General features: G+C 44.7%; 1 protein-coding gene across 5 annotated transcripts in view; it reads left to right on the forward strand.

Annotated features, from left to right (window-relative positions):
- The window catches only part of LOC112266167 (phosphatidylinositol 4,5-bisphosphate 3-kinase catalytic subunit beta isoform-like), a 141,569-nt gene that overhangs the window by 105,820 nt on the left and 18,127 nt on the right, over positions 1–17,622 (forward strand). For all 5 annotated transcript variants that reach the window (XM_042296354.1, XM_042296352.1, XM_042296353.1 and 2 more), the window contains 4 exons: positions 4,581–4,767; positions 7,395–7,623; positions 9,212–9,450; positions 15,430–15,612. In XM_042296354.1, the coding sequence (XP_042152288.1) occupies positions 4,615–4,767; positions 7,395–7,623; positions 9,212–9,450; positions 15,430–15,612 (804 nt within the window). In that variant the 5' untranslated portion in view covers positions 4,581–4,614. The remainder of the gene's footprint in view (positions 1–4,580; positions 4,768–7,394; positions 7,624–9,211; positions 9,451–15,429; positions 15,613–17,622) is intronic.

The following is a 17,622-nucleotide window of genomic DNA, read 5'->3' on the forward strand; positions in this document are numbered from 1 at the left end:
GTTGGTCCTCACACTGAGACAGAACCTCAGGGTAACTGTGGACCACAAGTTCTACATCAAAATGTGTTCTGTTCACCTAGAAGTGCTACCACTGTGTACCACAACACTTTCACAACTCACGCCCTGCTGACTAATCTCACTCACACACACACTCAATTTCCCCCCATTCCCAAGGGGAGTTAACCTGTTCAGAGAGGGAAGGGGTATGACATGACACCATGTGGGCTGATGTGGATGAATGTGACTGGATGTGGTCAGTACAGTCCCTAAGCCCCCATTCCCCCCTGAACAACAGCTCCTCAGCTAGAGAGCTAGTGGAAAAGCTGACTCGGGATGCCCTAGTATAGATTGTGTGTGTGAGAGAGCGAGAGAATGACCTCATTCACACCGATACTGTATTCATAGTGGAGCGGGGGTGGGGGTCTTCCTCTTTTGTGAACTCATTGTAGTATTTTTAGAAGTGTCACAGAGTCCTTAATCACTGACCATGACCTCATATCTCCCCCCTCCTCGCACACACTGCCCCATTGTAGACTAGAGTACGAGAGAGAGACTGCAACAGTTTACAAAGAACATAAGGACATACTTGTTAATAATCCTAATCATAATGTATTCGTCCGTCTTTAGGGGAGACCTTTTTCAATAGAACAATGGGTTGTTACCGTGACAACGGTTCTTTCTTTCCAAACTGACATGGTGGAATAATTTCATTACGTGTGACAGTGGAATATGTGTGTCATTAATATTGACTAGGCTGTCGTAGTTCTAAAGTGACTCCTCTGCTATCACAGACGCCCTATACATTCTCCTATACCCTTTACACTGTCATGATGAAATCACACCTGTATGACTTACACACACACACATGAACGCACTAGCCCAGGGGAAATCTTCTCATCAGCTATATACGGGTAACTTGACCTTATGCGCAAATCCTACGTTGAATGTCAATGTGAAATTTGCATATACGGTTGAAGTCCGAAGTTTGGAGTCATTAAAACTAGTTTTTCAACTTCTCAAGACATCAGTTAAAGCTTTATTAACTGTATATTGTCTTCTCAAGACAAATGGGTCTTCCAAATGGACAATGACCCCAAGCATACTTCCAAAGTTGTGGCAAAATGGCTTAAGGACAACCAAGTCAAGGTATTGGAGTGGCCATCACAAAGCCCTGACCTCAATCCTGTAGAACATTTGTGGGCAGAACTGAAAAAGCGTGTGCGAGCAAGGAGGCCTACAAAGCTGCTTCAGTTACACCAGCTCTGTCAGGAGGAAGGTACCACAATTCACCCAACTTATTGTAGGAAGCTTGTGGAAGGCTACCCAAAATGTTTGACCCAAGTTAAACAATTTAAAGGCAATGCTACCAAATACTGTGTTGAAAGACATAAAAGCTGAAATAAATCATTCTCTCTATTATTATTCTGACATTTCACATTCTTAAAATAAAGTGGTTATCCTAACTGGCCTAAAACAGAATTTTTACTAGGATTAAATGTCAGAAATTGTGAAAAACTGAGTGTACATGTATTTGGCTAAGGTGTATGTAAACTTCCAACATTTCTTCTTTACAATAACAATAAATATCTCCACCCTATATATGGCAAAATGTTTAGAATTGCAAAAAAATTGCTTTAAAACTGCATTATTTCCTCTGTGGCCTATGGCGAAGTTTAACTTTAAAATGTTTTTTTTTTCTCTCCACTGTGAAGAGGGGGGGCCACAAAAGTTTTGCCCTTGAGGTGGGTGGGCCTGTCATGACAAATAGTGTGATCTTATTAGCTAAACAAAACATGTTTAAACAGCTAAATCTGCTTTGTTTACGTAGCGGGGATGCAAATAATGTTATTTTTGCTGTAATCTCCAAAATGCAACGCATTAGGTCATCATACCGTTGCTACAGCAACGGGTGCTAATAGTTTATCAAATCCCATTGCGACTCTGGGGGGGATGTTCAGTTTGTCTCCTCATGTTAGTTGTGACTGCGTCAGACAGACACGTTGTGGTGTCACCTTTCCTTTCATGAGTGTAACTGAGCTCCTCTGACATCACCCTCTGGTTCCCTGCATTGTTTGTCTGAGACAGGCATTCAACTGCACATTTGACAAGGTGCTTAGAACTGGGCGATCTGGACAAAAATCCATTTTGTGATAAATTGCTTGAATTGATGCAATAACGATGAATGAATAGAATGATACATTTCTAACATTGTGCACAAGTTTTTTATTGTTTTTTTATGATCCTTTACAGTGCATTCAGAAAGTATTCAGACCCCTGGACTTTATCCACATTTTGTTACGTTACGCCTTATTCTAAAAGGATTTAAAGTGTTTTTCCCCTTCATCAATCTATACACAATACCCCATAATGACAAAGCAAAAACAGGTTTTTAGAAATGTTTGCACATTTATAAATAATTAAGATTGAAATATGACATTTACAAAAGTATTCAGACCCTTTACTCAGTACTTTGACGCATCTTTGGCAGCAATTACGGCCTCATCTTCTTTTGGTATGACGCTTCAAGCTTGGCACACCTTTATTTGGGGAGCTTCTCCCATTCTTCTCTGCAGATCCTCTCAAGCTCTGTCAGGTTGGATGGGGAGCGTCACTGCACAGCTATTTTCAGGTCTCTCCAGAGATGTTCAATTGGGTTCAAGTCCGGGCTCTGGCTGGGCCACTCAAGGACATTCAGAGACTTGTCCCATAGCCACTCCTCAGTGTCTTAGCTGTGGGCTTAGGGTCGTTGTACTGTTGGAAGGTGAACCTTTGCCCCAGTCTGAGGTCCTTAGTGCTCTGGAGCAGATTTTTATCAAGGATGATAACCGACCATATTGATCAGTTATCATCTCATGCACTTTGCTGATGTCGTTCATTATGATAAGTAGCCTATACTAGAGAAATATCAATGAAATGCGTTTGCTAATTGGAAAATTGATGGCTACAACCATCAAACTAGTGGTAGTAGTTTACAGTGCGTTCCGGAAGTATTCAGACCCCTGGACTTTTTCCAAATGTTAAGTTATGCCTTATTCTAAAATGGATTAATTATTTTTTTCCCCCTCATCAATCTACACACAATACCCTATAATGACAAAGCAAAAACGTTTTTTTTAGAAATGTATGCACATTTATAAATAATTAAAACTGATATATAGTCCTGTTGGAAGGTGAACCTTCGCCCCAATCTGATGTCCTTAGTGCTCTTCAACCTCATGGCTTGGTTTTGCGAGAATATCTAAAAACCTGTTTTCGCTTTGTTATTGTGTGTCGATTGAAGAGGGGGTTTTTTCAATTTAATCCATAAGGCTAACAAAATGTGGAAAAAGTCGTCAGAATACATTCCGGATGGACTGTAAACTACGACTGGTCTGATGGTTGTAGCCATCAATTGTCGCATTAGCAAACTTATTTCATTGACATTTGTCTAGTATAGGCTACTTATTGTAATGAACGACATCCGCAAAATGCCGGAGATGATAAGTGATCAATATGGTCGTTGTCAATAATTTTATCTTTATCATCCCAGCACTAGTGTTTAGTTCCACCACTCACCAATGGTGGCTCAGAAATTGTACAGTCCCTTTAAGAGAGAATGTTCTAGTTCAAAGTGTTGAATGGCAGTCAGAGCAGTTGTATCTGCATAGCTGATCATGTTAAGTGGCCAAGATAGTGGCTCCAAATGGGCCACGATACTGTACTTGCTGCAGAGCCAAAATGGACCCAAGCACTTAACACCATTAGAGACAATGGGGCTGCTGCTGGATTTAATGGCCTGGTGATATTGAGCCAAAATGGAGATTGAACTGTGGCCTGCTGGAGCACTTAAAGACATGCTCTTCAGGAATAGGTCATTACAGAAAGGCAACTGTGATTGTGGATGGTCTGTTGTGGTGAAACACTGAGCCAGAATGGAAACTGGGCAGCATGTGGTTCTTTAACAAAGCTGCTCAAGCACTTACTCTAGTGTGTGTGTGTGTGTGTGTGTGTGTGTGTGTGTGTGTGTGTGTGTGTGTGTGTGTCTACTTGAACCACCTCCTAAACCCGTAACACATTTTTTGAAGGGAATTTTGAAAACCTGTCAACTCCAGTCCCACACTAACTACGGTCATTGCACACTCACTGGATGATTTGAAAAATGTCAGCTAAATTTACCTCAACTCCATTTACTTGATAATTGCCTTGGCAACAGCCTCACGGCCAAGTGAGGGGGGGAACCGGAGCAGGTTGTCAGGGGTGAGGGGAAGGGTTGGTGACCTTTTTGTTCCTGTGTTTGCTTAGTGGGCATTCCTCTGAGGGCTGGCGCTCACCCAACCATGGCCAGCCGGTGTTATACAGGGCTCCACCTGGGGGCAAAGAGGGAGTATAACAGTCTCCTCAGCCTGACACCACCCAACTTTCAGTCATCAGTAAAGACTATCAAACTATGTCTGCATTTCAATAGGATAGTAGGAATTGGAAGAACTCTGTGAGGTGTGGTTCAGCCATTCACGGTTACAGTTCTGTACTCTCTGCATGTGGTTGTGGTTCTTCAGCAGTTCATGGTTACTCTCCCTAACGCTCCTCTTTCCTCCTCCCAGGTCCTTATGGTTGAGCTGGGTGTTGGTCCCTGCGATGCCTCCCGCCATGACAGACGACCTGGACTTGTGGGCGGCCCACTCCCAGCTGTGTGGAGAGGACCTGGTCACTGTGGACTTCCTGTTACCCACCGGCATCTACATCCAGATGGACGTCCCCAGAGAGGCCACCATACAACACATCAAACTGGTACGAGAGAGGGGGACTGTGTGTGTGTTTTGAAATTTAATTATATGATATTTTGCTGGGTATTCTGTAGTTAACAGGCTTGCCTATAGCCTAATGTTAATAATTTCAGACAGCAGTCGAAACAGTGCAGTTGAAATCTTAGAACAGCATTGGAAAGTATAGCCTAGAGGCCTGTAATAGGCCTACTGTGCATCTCAATGTTTTTATTTATTGTTCTTATTGTTATCATGAGGATAGGATTATAATGATATGGATTTCTATCCACATTGTCTGTCCAGCAGTACAACACCTTCAGCCTTTCAGGTTGTTTTATCTCTTCAGTTAGAATCAACCCACATGGAACACATTACTTTACATTTTATTAGTTTAACATTACGGAGATTGGTTAGGATTGTTTTGATGAATGACTCTGGGTGCTGCCTGGCTGAAGTTCTGGTTCTGAGCCATTGTAAAAGGCCATCATAACAACTAGAACAAGCTGTAGGCTGCTGTAGACTGTCGCCTCCTCTCCAGTCCAGCCAGACACTGTCTAATGGGTGTTATGACACAGCTGGTGGCTGTTTGTTTGTCTCTGAGCTGCACTCTAACAGCATGCAAATATCCTATGACATCATGCGTGACCCTGCTAGTGGGTAGAGGTGGGGTGAGATGTAAGCCAAAGGTCAGGAATGTAACAATACACTATAGTCTTTACCATCATGGAAGGTTTCATACTTCAGTCACTATGAATGTTTTAAGGATTTTTAGTTGACCTTTTAAAGTGTAAATACCTTGAAGGATGGTCGTTTTTGTATTTGACCCTGTGGTGAGATCCCTCTCCTTGTGACCCTCTCTCCCTGCTGCTGTTTTCCTCATGTAATGTTTTCCTCCATTCTGAGACACTATTTCTGACGCACACACACACACACACACACACACACACATAGAGAGACAGGTTATTTTCCTCAGACAGGCTTTGTTGAATAGTTCTTGAACAACCGTGTGTAATGTCTGTTTCTCTGAATCACCCCTGGTTCCAGTGTTCCTAATGAGGAGTGACCTAACACTCCAATTCACAGAAGTGCTTGTTTGTCTGTCTGCTTTTCATATGTCTACAAAACAGAACTAACAGACTCAATGACTTGTGATCTGTTTTACAGTTGTGCAAGCAGTTGTGCAGACAGTTATGCAGTCTTTTATCAGTTATGTCCTGGTAGGTAGGCTAGCCGGTAAGCTACAGTCTGGCTACCTGTTGGTGGATTAGGTTCAGGGAGGGCTAGTGAGGGCTTGTTCAGTGGAAATCTATTCCATGGAGCCAGTAAAGAGGAGATAAGGAGGAAAGCTCAGAGAAATTAAAATATCTTAGTGTAACTGCAGAATGAGGGAGAATGTGAGGGAGCCAGAGAGGGAGAGAGGAAGAAGGAGAGGCTCAGGTAGACCAGCAGCAGATTGATTTATTTCCCCAACTAAAAATGTTTCGGAGGAGAGTAGTCCCCAGACGGAAGGCTTGCCAGCCAGCGAACAACGTTAAACCTCAGATACTGATTTGTAGACCGCACAGTGGCAGTGTGGAGAATAAAGATGTCTCCCCTGCTCAGATGTAACGTGGGCATGACATCTATCAGGGGTGCAATGACACACCACTCCTCCATCTCCATTAGAATAGCTGGTCTTTCACTTCTATTAAAATGTGGTCTGATATTCATCCTCGGCTAGCCAACAGCACCAGAACTGTTGTGACGTGTACTCAATAAATGTTGGTGTAGAATGTTTTTTTAAATGGTGACCTTGCAAGTCCATCCAACATGCATGAAATAAAACAACTAACTGAATGTATGAGAACATATTCAAGAGATACTCTTGAAGGAAATGGTCAAGTTCAACAAAATGTCTCTTAAGTGAGGCTGTTATCCGGTTACTTCAAGGGGCTTCTTTTCATTTTAGATCATAACAGTAGTAGTAATATTGTCTCTGGATGGCTACAAATAGCATGCTGGTGAAATGTGACAGATAATTAGATGTCACACAACGGATAATAACAACACATTTGTTAAGTAAAAGCAGTTATTTGTCATGTGAACATGGTACAGACAAGTTGTAAACTGTAATTCCGGGAGTGTTTTGTTTTAGCCTCTAAAGGTCGATACTTTGAGGGGACTTGGTCTGATGTTATGGTAAGTAAGGTGGTTATGACACAAGACTGTTTGTCTGAAGGGAAGAGAGGTGACATGACTCCTTGTCTACTCTGTCCCCATGTTTGTCTACTTCGTGCCCTTCAGCCCCAAACACACACGCACACACACACACCCTGTGACTGTGCCATGGGACATGATTCATGTCCTGATTGGTCTATTCAGGACCTGTGTCATCATGTTTGTTCCTCTGTCATCATATGACATATGGTTGTTGTTCATCCATTGGTTGTTAACATTTCAGTCACGATGATTCATAGAACTACTGTTGGCTTTAGAATCTGGATTATTGTGATGTGAGTCATGGCTAATCGTTTAGGTTCCACTTGTTGTAGATCATGTATTTTAGAGGCTGAGCCTGTGTCTGTGTAGCCTCTGATCATACAGGTAGATTGTGTTAACTTGTCTTGCCATAGTTTCTGTAATAACTGTGGTGTCCCCCTCTTCTCCGCATAGCTCCTATGGAAGCAGGCCCAGTCATACCCCCTGTTTCCGTCTCTGGGGGAGATGGAGGGCCACATGTTTGAGTGTGTGAACCAGGCAGCGGTGCACGAGGAGCTGGAGGATGAGACCAGGCGCCTCTGTGATGTTAGGCCCTTCTGTCCCATGCTCAAACTGGTCACACGCAACTGTGGCCGCGCGGAACGCTTGCTCGACTCCAAGATCGGTGTGCTCATCGGAAAAGGTGACGTGCGCGCACACAGTAACAGTAGACCCTTACACTGATGTTTGACCTGTGGTTGAACAGAGTTGAGATGCTCCTGGACAGTGATCACTCAAACACACACATACTCTTCAGACACACCAGCACCATTTCATCTCTTTCTCCAATATATTGATATCCTCTTTGCCTTGGCTGTCAGATCTGAGTCTTGTCTTCAGAAGTCTCATGTCATCATCTCAGTATCAGCTGAAGTCAGGCCCGTAGGATGGAAAACAATCCGCTTAGAATGGACAGGCTCCTGATGTCTGTTATTATCATCCGTCACTCAGTATTATCTGTGATGGTGATAAGAGGCTGTGCTGAGTGGAGGAGGCAAGCCAGACCACCACTGTAATGGTAGGGTGGAAAGGTCCGTCTATTGACACACAAACCCAAATATGCGCACATGCCTACATACACTAAGTCTCCCTTACATTCTCTATCGCCTCCACATATACACATAGCTATAAGTGTACACACACAGGGTCTTGTTAGTCTGAGTGTGTGTGAGGACAGAGATGGTGGGGCTCTATGGAGGTGCTCCAGGCTGCAGGCCAACCAGGCCTGTTAAGAGAGGGAGTCAGTCAGTCTAATGGAAGGAGACTCATCCCATATTGATATGCTCCCTCCTGCCTCTACTTTTGTCAGATGTGATCTGTAAAAGGCTTTTGTCAGATGTGATCTGTAAAAGGCTTTTGTCAGATGTGATCTGTAAAAGGCTTTTGTCAGATGTGATCTGTAAAAGGCTTTTGTCAGATGTGATCTGTAAAAGGCTTTTGTCAGATGTGATCTGTAAAAGGCTTTTGTCAGATGTGATCTGTAAAAGGCTTTTGTCAGATGTGATCTGTAAAAGGATTTTGTCAGATGTGATCTGTAAAAGGCTTTTGTCAGTAAGCGGTACTCAAAACATCCCTCAGGCGCTGGCTAGCCACACACACACTGAAAAGCATACATGGGCACACACACAAAGAAGCAGACACACGCACTCACACAATCTGAGAGCTGAGGGTCATATGAATGTTTAATGGTTTTAAATGTCAACATGTTGTTTTCATCATCCAAAGTGTTCTACTGGCCCAAAATACTGAGCTCTGTTCAACTGATAGATATAGTATAATGAATTTAGGAGCTAGATTTTATACCCAGTGACAGTTGTATTTCAAAGAAAACAGTAGGTTAGAGTTCAACACTGTTGAGATTGGATTGTCATTTGTAATCCCTCATAAACAGGAATTGCTACTTGTTACCACGCTAGGTATCAAATGTCAGTCACAGATGTAGTGCATTAAACATGAATGGTAATGCCTTTTAATGCAGTGCTGTTAGACACACTCATGCAGAGGTTATACTCTTGTTTTTCACGTGCTTTAGTGTGTGGCTTCTTATGACTGCTCACAGGTGTTCACAAACGGAACACGATCGGCAAATTCATCTTTAGTGCAAAATGTTGTATAACCTCTTGTGGCCTTATCATGATATCTTTATCACCTGCGAAGTCGTTGTGCAATGTATATAAAGTGGTCATGGAGTGGTTATGAAGAGCTTATGAAGCTTCATGAACCATTCACAGGTCTCCACGAGCTGGACGCTCTGCAGGACCAGGAGGTGAAGGACTTCCGCAGTAAGATGTTCCGTATCAGCGAGGAGAAGATGCAGCGGGTACAGCTGATGACCTGGAGCGAGTGGCTGCAGGCCTGCTTCTCTCCGCAGCTGGAGCCAGGGGGAGGAGCCACACCCGTCACAGACGGTGTCAACGACAAACAGGCCGAGGCCAGCCTCAAAGTCACCATGCACTTCGACCAGTCCCAGGTAACTACAGTATCTGTACACACTGTGAGCACAATATTTCCTACCAGAAATACTTACACGCACACATAGCAAAATATGCCCAGCAATGGAGTGAACGAGGCCATTGTCGCTCTCTTCGAGTAGTGTGTAGTATTTACAATACTATACACCCTCAGCTGTCATCAAGCAGGAGTCACATCTATAATACTATACACCCTCAGCTGTCATCAAGCAGTAGTTACATCTACAATACTATACACCCTCAGCTGTCATCAAGCAGTAGTTACATCTACAATACTATACACCCTCAGCTGTCATCAAGCAGGAGTTACATCTACAATACTATATACCCTCAGCTGTCATCAAGCAGGAGTCACATCTACAATACTATATACCCTCAGCTGTCATCAAGCAGGAGTCACATCTACAATAATATATACCCTCAGCTGTCATCAAGCAGCAGTCACATCTACAATACTATACACCCTCAGCTGTCATCAAGCAGGAGTCACATCTACAATAATATATACCCTCAGCTGTCATCAAGCAGGAGTCACATCTACAATACTATACACCCTCAGCTGTCATCAAGCAGGAGTTACATCTACAATAATATATACCCTCAGCTGTCAAGCAGGAGTTACATCTACAATACTATACACCCTCAGCTGTCATCAAGCAGGAGTTACATCTACAATACTATACACCCTCAGCTGTCATCAAGCAGGAGTTACATCTACAATACTATATACCCTCAGCTGTCATCAAGCAGGAGTTACATCTACAATACTATATACCCTCAGCTGTCATCAAGCAGGAGTTACATCTACAATACTATATACCCTCAGCTGTCATCAAGCAGGAGTCACATCTACAATACTATACACCCTCAGCTGTCATCAAGCAGGAGTCACATCTACAATACTATATACCCTCAGCTGTCATCAAGCAGGAGTCACATCTACAATACTATATACCCTCAGCTGTCATCAAGCAGGAGTCACATCTACAATACTATACACCCTCAGCTGTCATCAATTAGGTGCCATCACATACAGACAACAGTATGCAGACAGACACTGATTTTACAAAACATTAGGAACATTTGCTCTTTCCGTGACATAGTTTTCATCTGGTCAGTCTATGATCCCTTATTGATGTCACACAACTGTGGGAAGCATTGGAGTCAACATGGGCCAGCATCCCTGTGGAACACTTTTAACACCTTGTAGAGTCCATGCCCCGACGAATTGAGGCTGTTCTGAGGGAGAATATCAGGAAGGTGTTCCTAATGTTTGTTATACTCAGTAGGCTACAGACGAATAAACAAACTCTCTCACACAAGAATATACTCCCCTCTCATCTTCTCTGTTGGCTATTCCCTAATAGGACCTGGTCATGTGACAGTTAACGGTCTGTTAATAGTAGAGGTCGACCGATTATGATTTTTCAATACCGATATCGATTATTGGAGGACCCCAAAAAAAGCTGATACCGATTAATCAGACGATTTAAAATAAATAAATGTATTTGTAATAATGACAATTACAACAATACTGAATGAACACTTATATTAACTTGATATAATACATCAATAAAATCAATTTAGCCTCAAATAAATAATGAAACATGTTCAATTTGGTTTAAATAATGCAAAAACAAAGTGTTGGAGAAGAAAGTAAAAGTGCAATATGTGCCATGTAAGAAAGCTAACGTTTCAATTCCTTGCTCAGAACATATGAAAGCTGGTGGTTCCTTTTACCATGCGTCTTCAATATTCCCAGGTCAGAAGTTTTAGGTTGTAGTTATAGGAATTATAGGACTATTTCTCTCTATACCATTTGTATTTCATATACCTTTGACTATTAGATGTTCTTATAGGCATTTTAGTATTGCCAGTGTAACAGTATAGCTTCCGTCCCTCTCCTCTTCCCTACCTGTGTTCGACCTGGTCATGGGACAGTTGACGGTCCCCTAATAGGGCCTGGTCGTGGGACAGTGGACGGTCCCCTAGTGGGGCCTGGTCGTGGGACAGTGGACGGTCCCCTGGTGGGGCCTGGTCGTGGGACAGTGGACGGTCCCCTAGTGGGGCCTGGTCGTGGGACTGAGCCAATCTCTTGCAGAGTCACATTCACACACACGCGCGCGCGCGCCTGCCCAAAGGGCCTCTCCACTAATTAAAAACTTGGAAAAAGAGGACATCTGAGGACGCTGACACCATATCTCTTGCTTGCTCTCTTGCACTCTCCCTCTCTTCCCCCTCACCCCTCTCTCTCTCGCTCTCTCTCTATCCCTCTCTCTCTATCCCTCTCTCTCTTTCCCTCTCTCTCTCTCTCTCTCTCTATCCCTCTCACTGTCACACACACTACTGTATGTTCTATCTGAAAAAAGATATGCATCGTGCGCTAGGGTCAATAGCTCACTGTACACTACATGGCCCAAACCCTTACTGTCTGTGTTCTTCTGTCCAGGTGGATGGTGGCAGGAAGTCAGTGTGTTTTTTAGGAGTCCAGACACTGTAAGCCACATTAAGCACAGGAAGTGGACCTTTTATTGTCTAGAGTCTTGTTAACTCAATTGGTTGGTTGGCCTGGTTTTCAGTTGCTCTGATATAACAAAGCCTTATTTTACTACCTGTTTACATGATATTTACTTGGACATTACATTGTAAAACTGCAGTCTTTCACTAGAAGGTACAAGGTCCTATAGTTACCATTTTATTTGAAGCAATTACCCAAAAGTACACAGTCTTGGCTGTAATGAAAATGTGAAATCATTTGAAGAATTTTTACTGCTCTATTTGGAACTTGACCACTCTGGCCAGTGTCACCATGGTGATATGCAGCAGGTGGTTGTCATGCCATTGTGAGTGTGTGGCAGCTGTGCCCTCACGGCCAGGTTGGGCACCAGGCTTCAAGGCAGGTTGGGTAGCGGGGTGTGTGCGTTTCTCTGTCTGAATGCTCTTTAAGCCTTCGGTGTCTGGCTGGGATTGTGTGTTAAGCCTTGTCTGCAAGGCAGAAGACACACACTGCAGGACAATCTACACTGCTCAAAAAATAAAGGGAACACTTAAACAACACAATATAACTCCAAGTCAATCACACTTCTGTGAAATCAAACTGTCCGCTTAGGAAGCAACACTGATTGACAATAAATTTCACATGCTGTTGTGCAAATGGAATAGACAACAGGTGGAAATTATAGGCAATTAGCAAGACCCCCAATAAAGGAGTGGTTCTGCAGGTGGTGACCACAGACCACTTCTCAGTTCCTATGCTTCCTGGCTGATGTTTTGGTCACTTTTGAATGCTGGCGGTGCTTTCACTCTAGTGGTAGCATGAGACGGAGTCTACAACCCACACAAGTGGCTCAGGTAGTGCAGTTCATCCAGGATGGCACATCAATGCGAGCTGTGGCAAGAAGGTTTGCTGTGTCTGTCAGCGTACTGTCCAGAGGCGCTACCAGGAGACAGGCCAGTACATCAGGAGACGTGGAGGAGGCCGTAGGAGGGCAACAACCCAGCAGCAGGACTGCTACCTCCGCCTTTGTGCAAGGAGGAGCAGGAGGAGCACTGCCAGAGCCCTGCAAAATGACCTCCAGCAGGCCACAAATGTGCATGTGTCTGCTCAAATGGTCAGAAACAGACTCCATGAGGGTGGTGTGAGGGCCCGACGTCCACAGGTGGGGGTTGTGCTTACAGCCCAACACCGTGCAGGACGTTTGGCATTTGCCAGAGAACACCAAGATTGGCAAATTCGCCACTGGCGCCCTGTGCGCTTCACAGATGAAAGCAGGTTCACACTGAACACATGTGACAGACGTGACAGTCTGGAGACGCCATGGAGAATGTTCTGCTGCCTGCAACATCCTCCAGCATGACCGGTTTGGCGGTGGGTCAGTCATGGTGTGGGGTGGCATTTCTTTGGGAGGCCGCACAGCCCTCCATGTGCTCGCCAGAGGTAGCCTGACTGCCATTAGGTACCGAGATGAGATCCTCAGACCCCTTGTGAGACCAAATGCTGGTGCGTTGGCCCTGGGTTCCTCCTAATGCAAGACAATGCTAGACCTCATGTGGCTGGAGTGTGTCAGCAGTTCCTGCAAGAGGAATGCATTGATGCTATGGACTGGCCCGCCCATTCCCCAGACCTGAATCCAATTGAGCACATCTGGGACATCATGTCTCGCTCCATCCACCAACGCCACGTTGCACCACAGACTGTCCAGGAGTTGGCAGGGAGGAGATCCCTCAGGAAACCATCCGCCACCTCATCAGGAGCATGCCCAGGTGTTGTAGGGAGGTCATACAGGCACGTGGAGGCCACACACACTACTGAGCCTAATTTTGACTTGTTTTGAGGACAATACATCAAAGTTGGATCAGCCTGTAGCGTAGTTTTCCACTTTAATTTTGAGTGTGACTCCAAATCCAGACCTCCATGGGTTGATAAATTTGATTTCCATTGATAATTTTTGTGTGATTTTGTTGGCAGCACATTCAACATTCATGTAAAGAAAAAAGTATTTCATAAGAATATTTCATTCGTTCAGATCTAGGATGTGTTATTTTAGTGTTCCCTTAATTTTTTTGAGCAGTGTATATCCCTTACCCCCGTCTTTCTGTTATTTTAATATCCCCCTTGTCCTCTCTCCTCGCTTACTTTGAGATGTCACTTTATAATATAAACTCAGCAAAAAAGGAAACTTCCCTTTTTCAGGATCCTGTCTTTCAAAGATAATTCATAAAAATCCAAATAACTTCACAGATCTTCATTGTAAAGGGCTTAAACACTGTTTCCCATGCTTGTTCAATGAACCATAAACAATTAATGAACATGCACCTTTGGAACGGTCGTTAAGACACTAACAATTAGGATAACTTGGGACACTAAAGAGGCCTTTCTACTGACTCTGAAAAACACCAAAAGAAAGATGACCAGGGTCCCTGTTCATCTGTGTGAACATGCCTTAGGCATGCAGCAAGGAGGCACGAGGACTGCAGATGTGGCCAGGGCAATACATTGCAATGTCCATACTGTGAGAAGCCTAAAACAGCGCTACAGGGAGACAGGACGGACAGCTGATCGTCCTCGCAGTGGCAGACCACGTGTAACAAGTACAGGATGGCAACAACAACTGCCTGAGTTACTCCAGGAACACACAATCCCTCCATCAGTGCTCAGACTGTCCGTAATAGGCTGAGAGAGTCTTACCAGGGGTGATGGTCAGATATGCGTTTATCGTAGAAGGAATGAGCATTACACCGAGGCCTGTACTCTGGAGCGGGATTGACTTGGAGGTGGAGGGTCCGTCATACTGAGCTTGTTGTCATTGCAGGAAATCTCAATGATGTACGTTACAGGGAAGAGATCCTCCTCCCTCATGTGGTACCCTTCCTGCAGGCTCATCCTGACATGACCCTCCAGCATGATAATGCCACCAGCCATACTGCTCGTTCTGTGCGTGATTTCCTGCAAGACAAGAATATCAGTGTTCCATGGCCAGGCAAGAGCCCGGATCTCAATCTCATTGAGCACGTCTGGGACCTGTTGGATCACAGGGTGAGGGCTAGGGCCGTTCCCCCCCAGAAATGTCTGGGAACTTGCAGGTGCCTTGGTGGAAGGGTGGGGTAACATCTCACAGCAAGAACTGGAAAATCTGGTGTAGTCCGTGAGGAGATGTTGTACTGCAGTACTTAATGCAGCTGGTAGCTACACCAGATACTGACTGTTACTTTTGATTTTGACCCCCCCCCCTTTATTTCAGGGACACATTATTACATTTTTGTTAGTCACATGTCTGTGGAACTTGTTCAGTTTGTCTGTTGTTGAATCTTATGTTCATACAAATGTTTACACATGTTAAGTTTGCTGAAAATAAACGCAGTTGACCGTGAGAGGACGTTTCTTGCTGCGTTTCGAACATTAAGTGCACCACGCCATCTCTTTCTCTTCTCTGTCTCTCTTTGATTGTTGTGTTGATGTTAATGTTCTCTCCCTCCAGGACACAGCCAGTCTGAAGGTGTGGCCCAGCACCAGTCCCAGTGAGCTGATGGAACAGGCGTTGAGGAAATGGCTAACGACCCACGGCCCCGAGGAGGAGGGGCGCCAGGCCGAGCAGTATGTTCTGAGGGTCAGCGATAAGCTGGAGTTCCTCTGTGGAGACCACCCCCTCATACAGTACAAGGTGACCCCTTACTCGTAGGCTAAACTTCAGTGCATACAGTGCAAAGGGACCCTAATGTTGCCCAATGAACCCTTCACCTTTAACCCCTAAACCCTCTGTAGAGTGCTTTCTTACCATCAAATTGCTCCCTTTCTCAATCTCTTAACCTCAAGTTTCTGTGCTGTGCTGACCTCAACCATTCCTTAATGATTAATATCATAATTAGTAAACTCTCTTTGACCGTATCGGTTAATGTTCCAACGTCAGAGAGTGTGTAGTGAGCTGTCAGGTTAGGGTTGAGGAATGTCTTTAGGTTACGACCGTAACCCCGGTTCTCTGATAGTATTTTACTTATGGGATACGCCCCCAGCGTGTCCGTCAGAAGCCTTTATTACACTAAGCCAACCATGATTGGCTGGATGTTGAGACATGTGCTTCGGGGAAGGGTGTCCCTCCTACCCTATAAAAGGTCCAACGCAGAGTCTTTCAAAAATAAGCAACTCCTCTTCCTCGTTCCTGCAAGGAGGGTGGTCTGGTGAAATACCTCACTCATACTATCAGAGAACTGGGATTACAGTCGTAACCTAACGTTCTCTTTCAAGTATTCATTTCGGTATTTCACTTATGGGATAATGTGATTCCCGTATTGCCAGACAAGCTTATCCTGACGACCTACTGCACTGTGCGAAGATCCTACACGTAAAGCGGTATGCGCCAGGGTCAGTGCGGTGACCGTTAAAACGTTGCAAATGTATGAGGCGAAGCCCAACTTGCTGCTGAGCAAATATCTTAGATATACCCAGGATGTAGCCATTCCTCCAGTGGAATGAGCCCATAGGCCAGCAGGAGACTGAAGACCCTTACTTGTGTATGCCAAAGTGATAGCCTCCCCTATCCAGTGGGAGAGGCGTTGTTTAGTGAGCTCTTTATCTGTGAGGTTTCGCCCAGGAAACAAACAGCTGATCACATTTTCTAAACCCCTTGGTCTTGTCTATGTAGATGTGCAGAGCGCGGACTGGACACAACATATGCAGCCGTTGATGTTCCGGAGAGGGAAACGGTGGGGGGGTAAAAATCTTCCAGCTCAACGGGAAGACGCATCAAAGATGGATTCATAATCTTAAGGATAAAGGCGCGGTTAGGCCACAATCATACCCTATTGTTACCGGTGCAAATTGTGCGCATGACGAGTGCAATGAGAGTGCGTGAATGTCAATCACACTTTTGTCGGAGGCCAATGCTAGTAATAGCCTGGTCTTAAATGAAAGCATCTTCAGTTCCACCTGATCCAGGGGCTCAAAAGGCTGTTGGCATAGAGCATCCAAAACAACTGATAAATCCCATGACGGGGCAAACTGTTTGGACGCTGGACACACACGACGTGCACACTTCATAAAACGGGCGACGAATTTCCTTTTTCTAATAATTCATTTTATAAACAACAGAATTACCAGGACAGAGCACTGGAATGGCACTGTCTGTGATTTACAATCATAAAGGGACCTGGTGGATGAGGCTCTAGCACTCTGAATAGTCTAAATGACATTTTAGGGAAGCCCGGCAGTGTTCAAGTTGCACCATCAACGGGCCCAGAGTGCCAACAATTCCGGGTGAGGATGGACAATCTCCCCTCCTGCCTGGCACTGTAGGTCCCGATGCAAGGGAAGGGGCCACGGGTGGCCGCATAGTAGTTGAGTGATCTCCACTAGCCAGTGTTTCTCTGGCCAATGTGGCACTATTAGTATGAGAGAGAGGGTGGGGCAAATCAGGGCCAGTGGGTGGGAATGCATACAGGAGGATGTGTGGCCACTCGTGCGCCAACACATCCACTCCCCTGAATGTATCCTGATCCCTCAGGGAAAAGAACAATGGACATAAAGATCCACTGCTGGCATGCTGAGGTGCATCCAAACCTGATTGGCTGCCTCTGGGTGGAGCTTCCACTCTCCATAGAGGATTCCCTCTGGCAAGTAAATCTTCCCCCAGATTCAATACTCCCGGTACATGAGTAGCTCTCAGTGACTGGAGATG

The sequence above is a fragment of the Oncorhynchus tshawytscha genome, linkage group LG13 (assembly GCF_018296145.1).
Source record: "Oncorhynchus tshawytscha isolate Ot180627B linkage group LG13, Otsh_v2.0, whole genome shotgun sequence".
Lineage (NCBI taxonomy): Eukaryota > Metazoa > Chordata > Actinopteri > Salmoniformes > Salmonidae > Oncorhynchus > Oncorhynchus tshawytscha.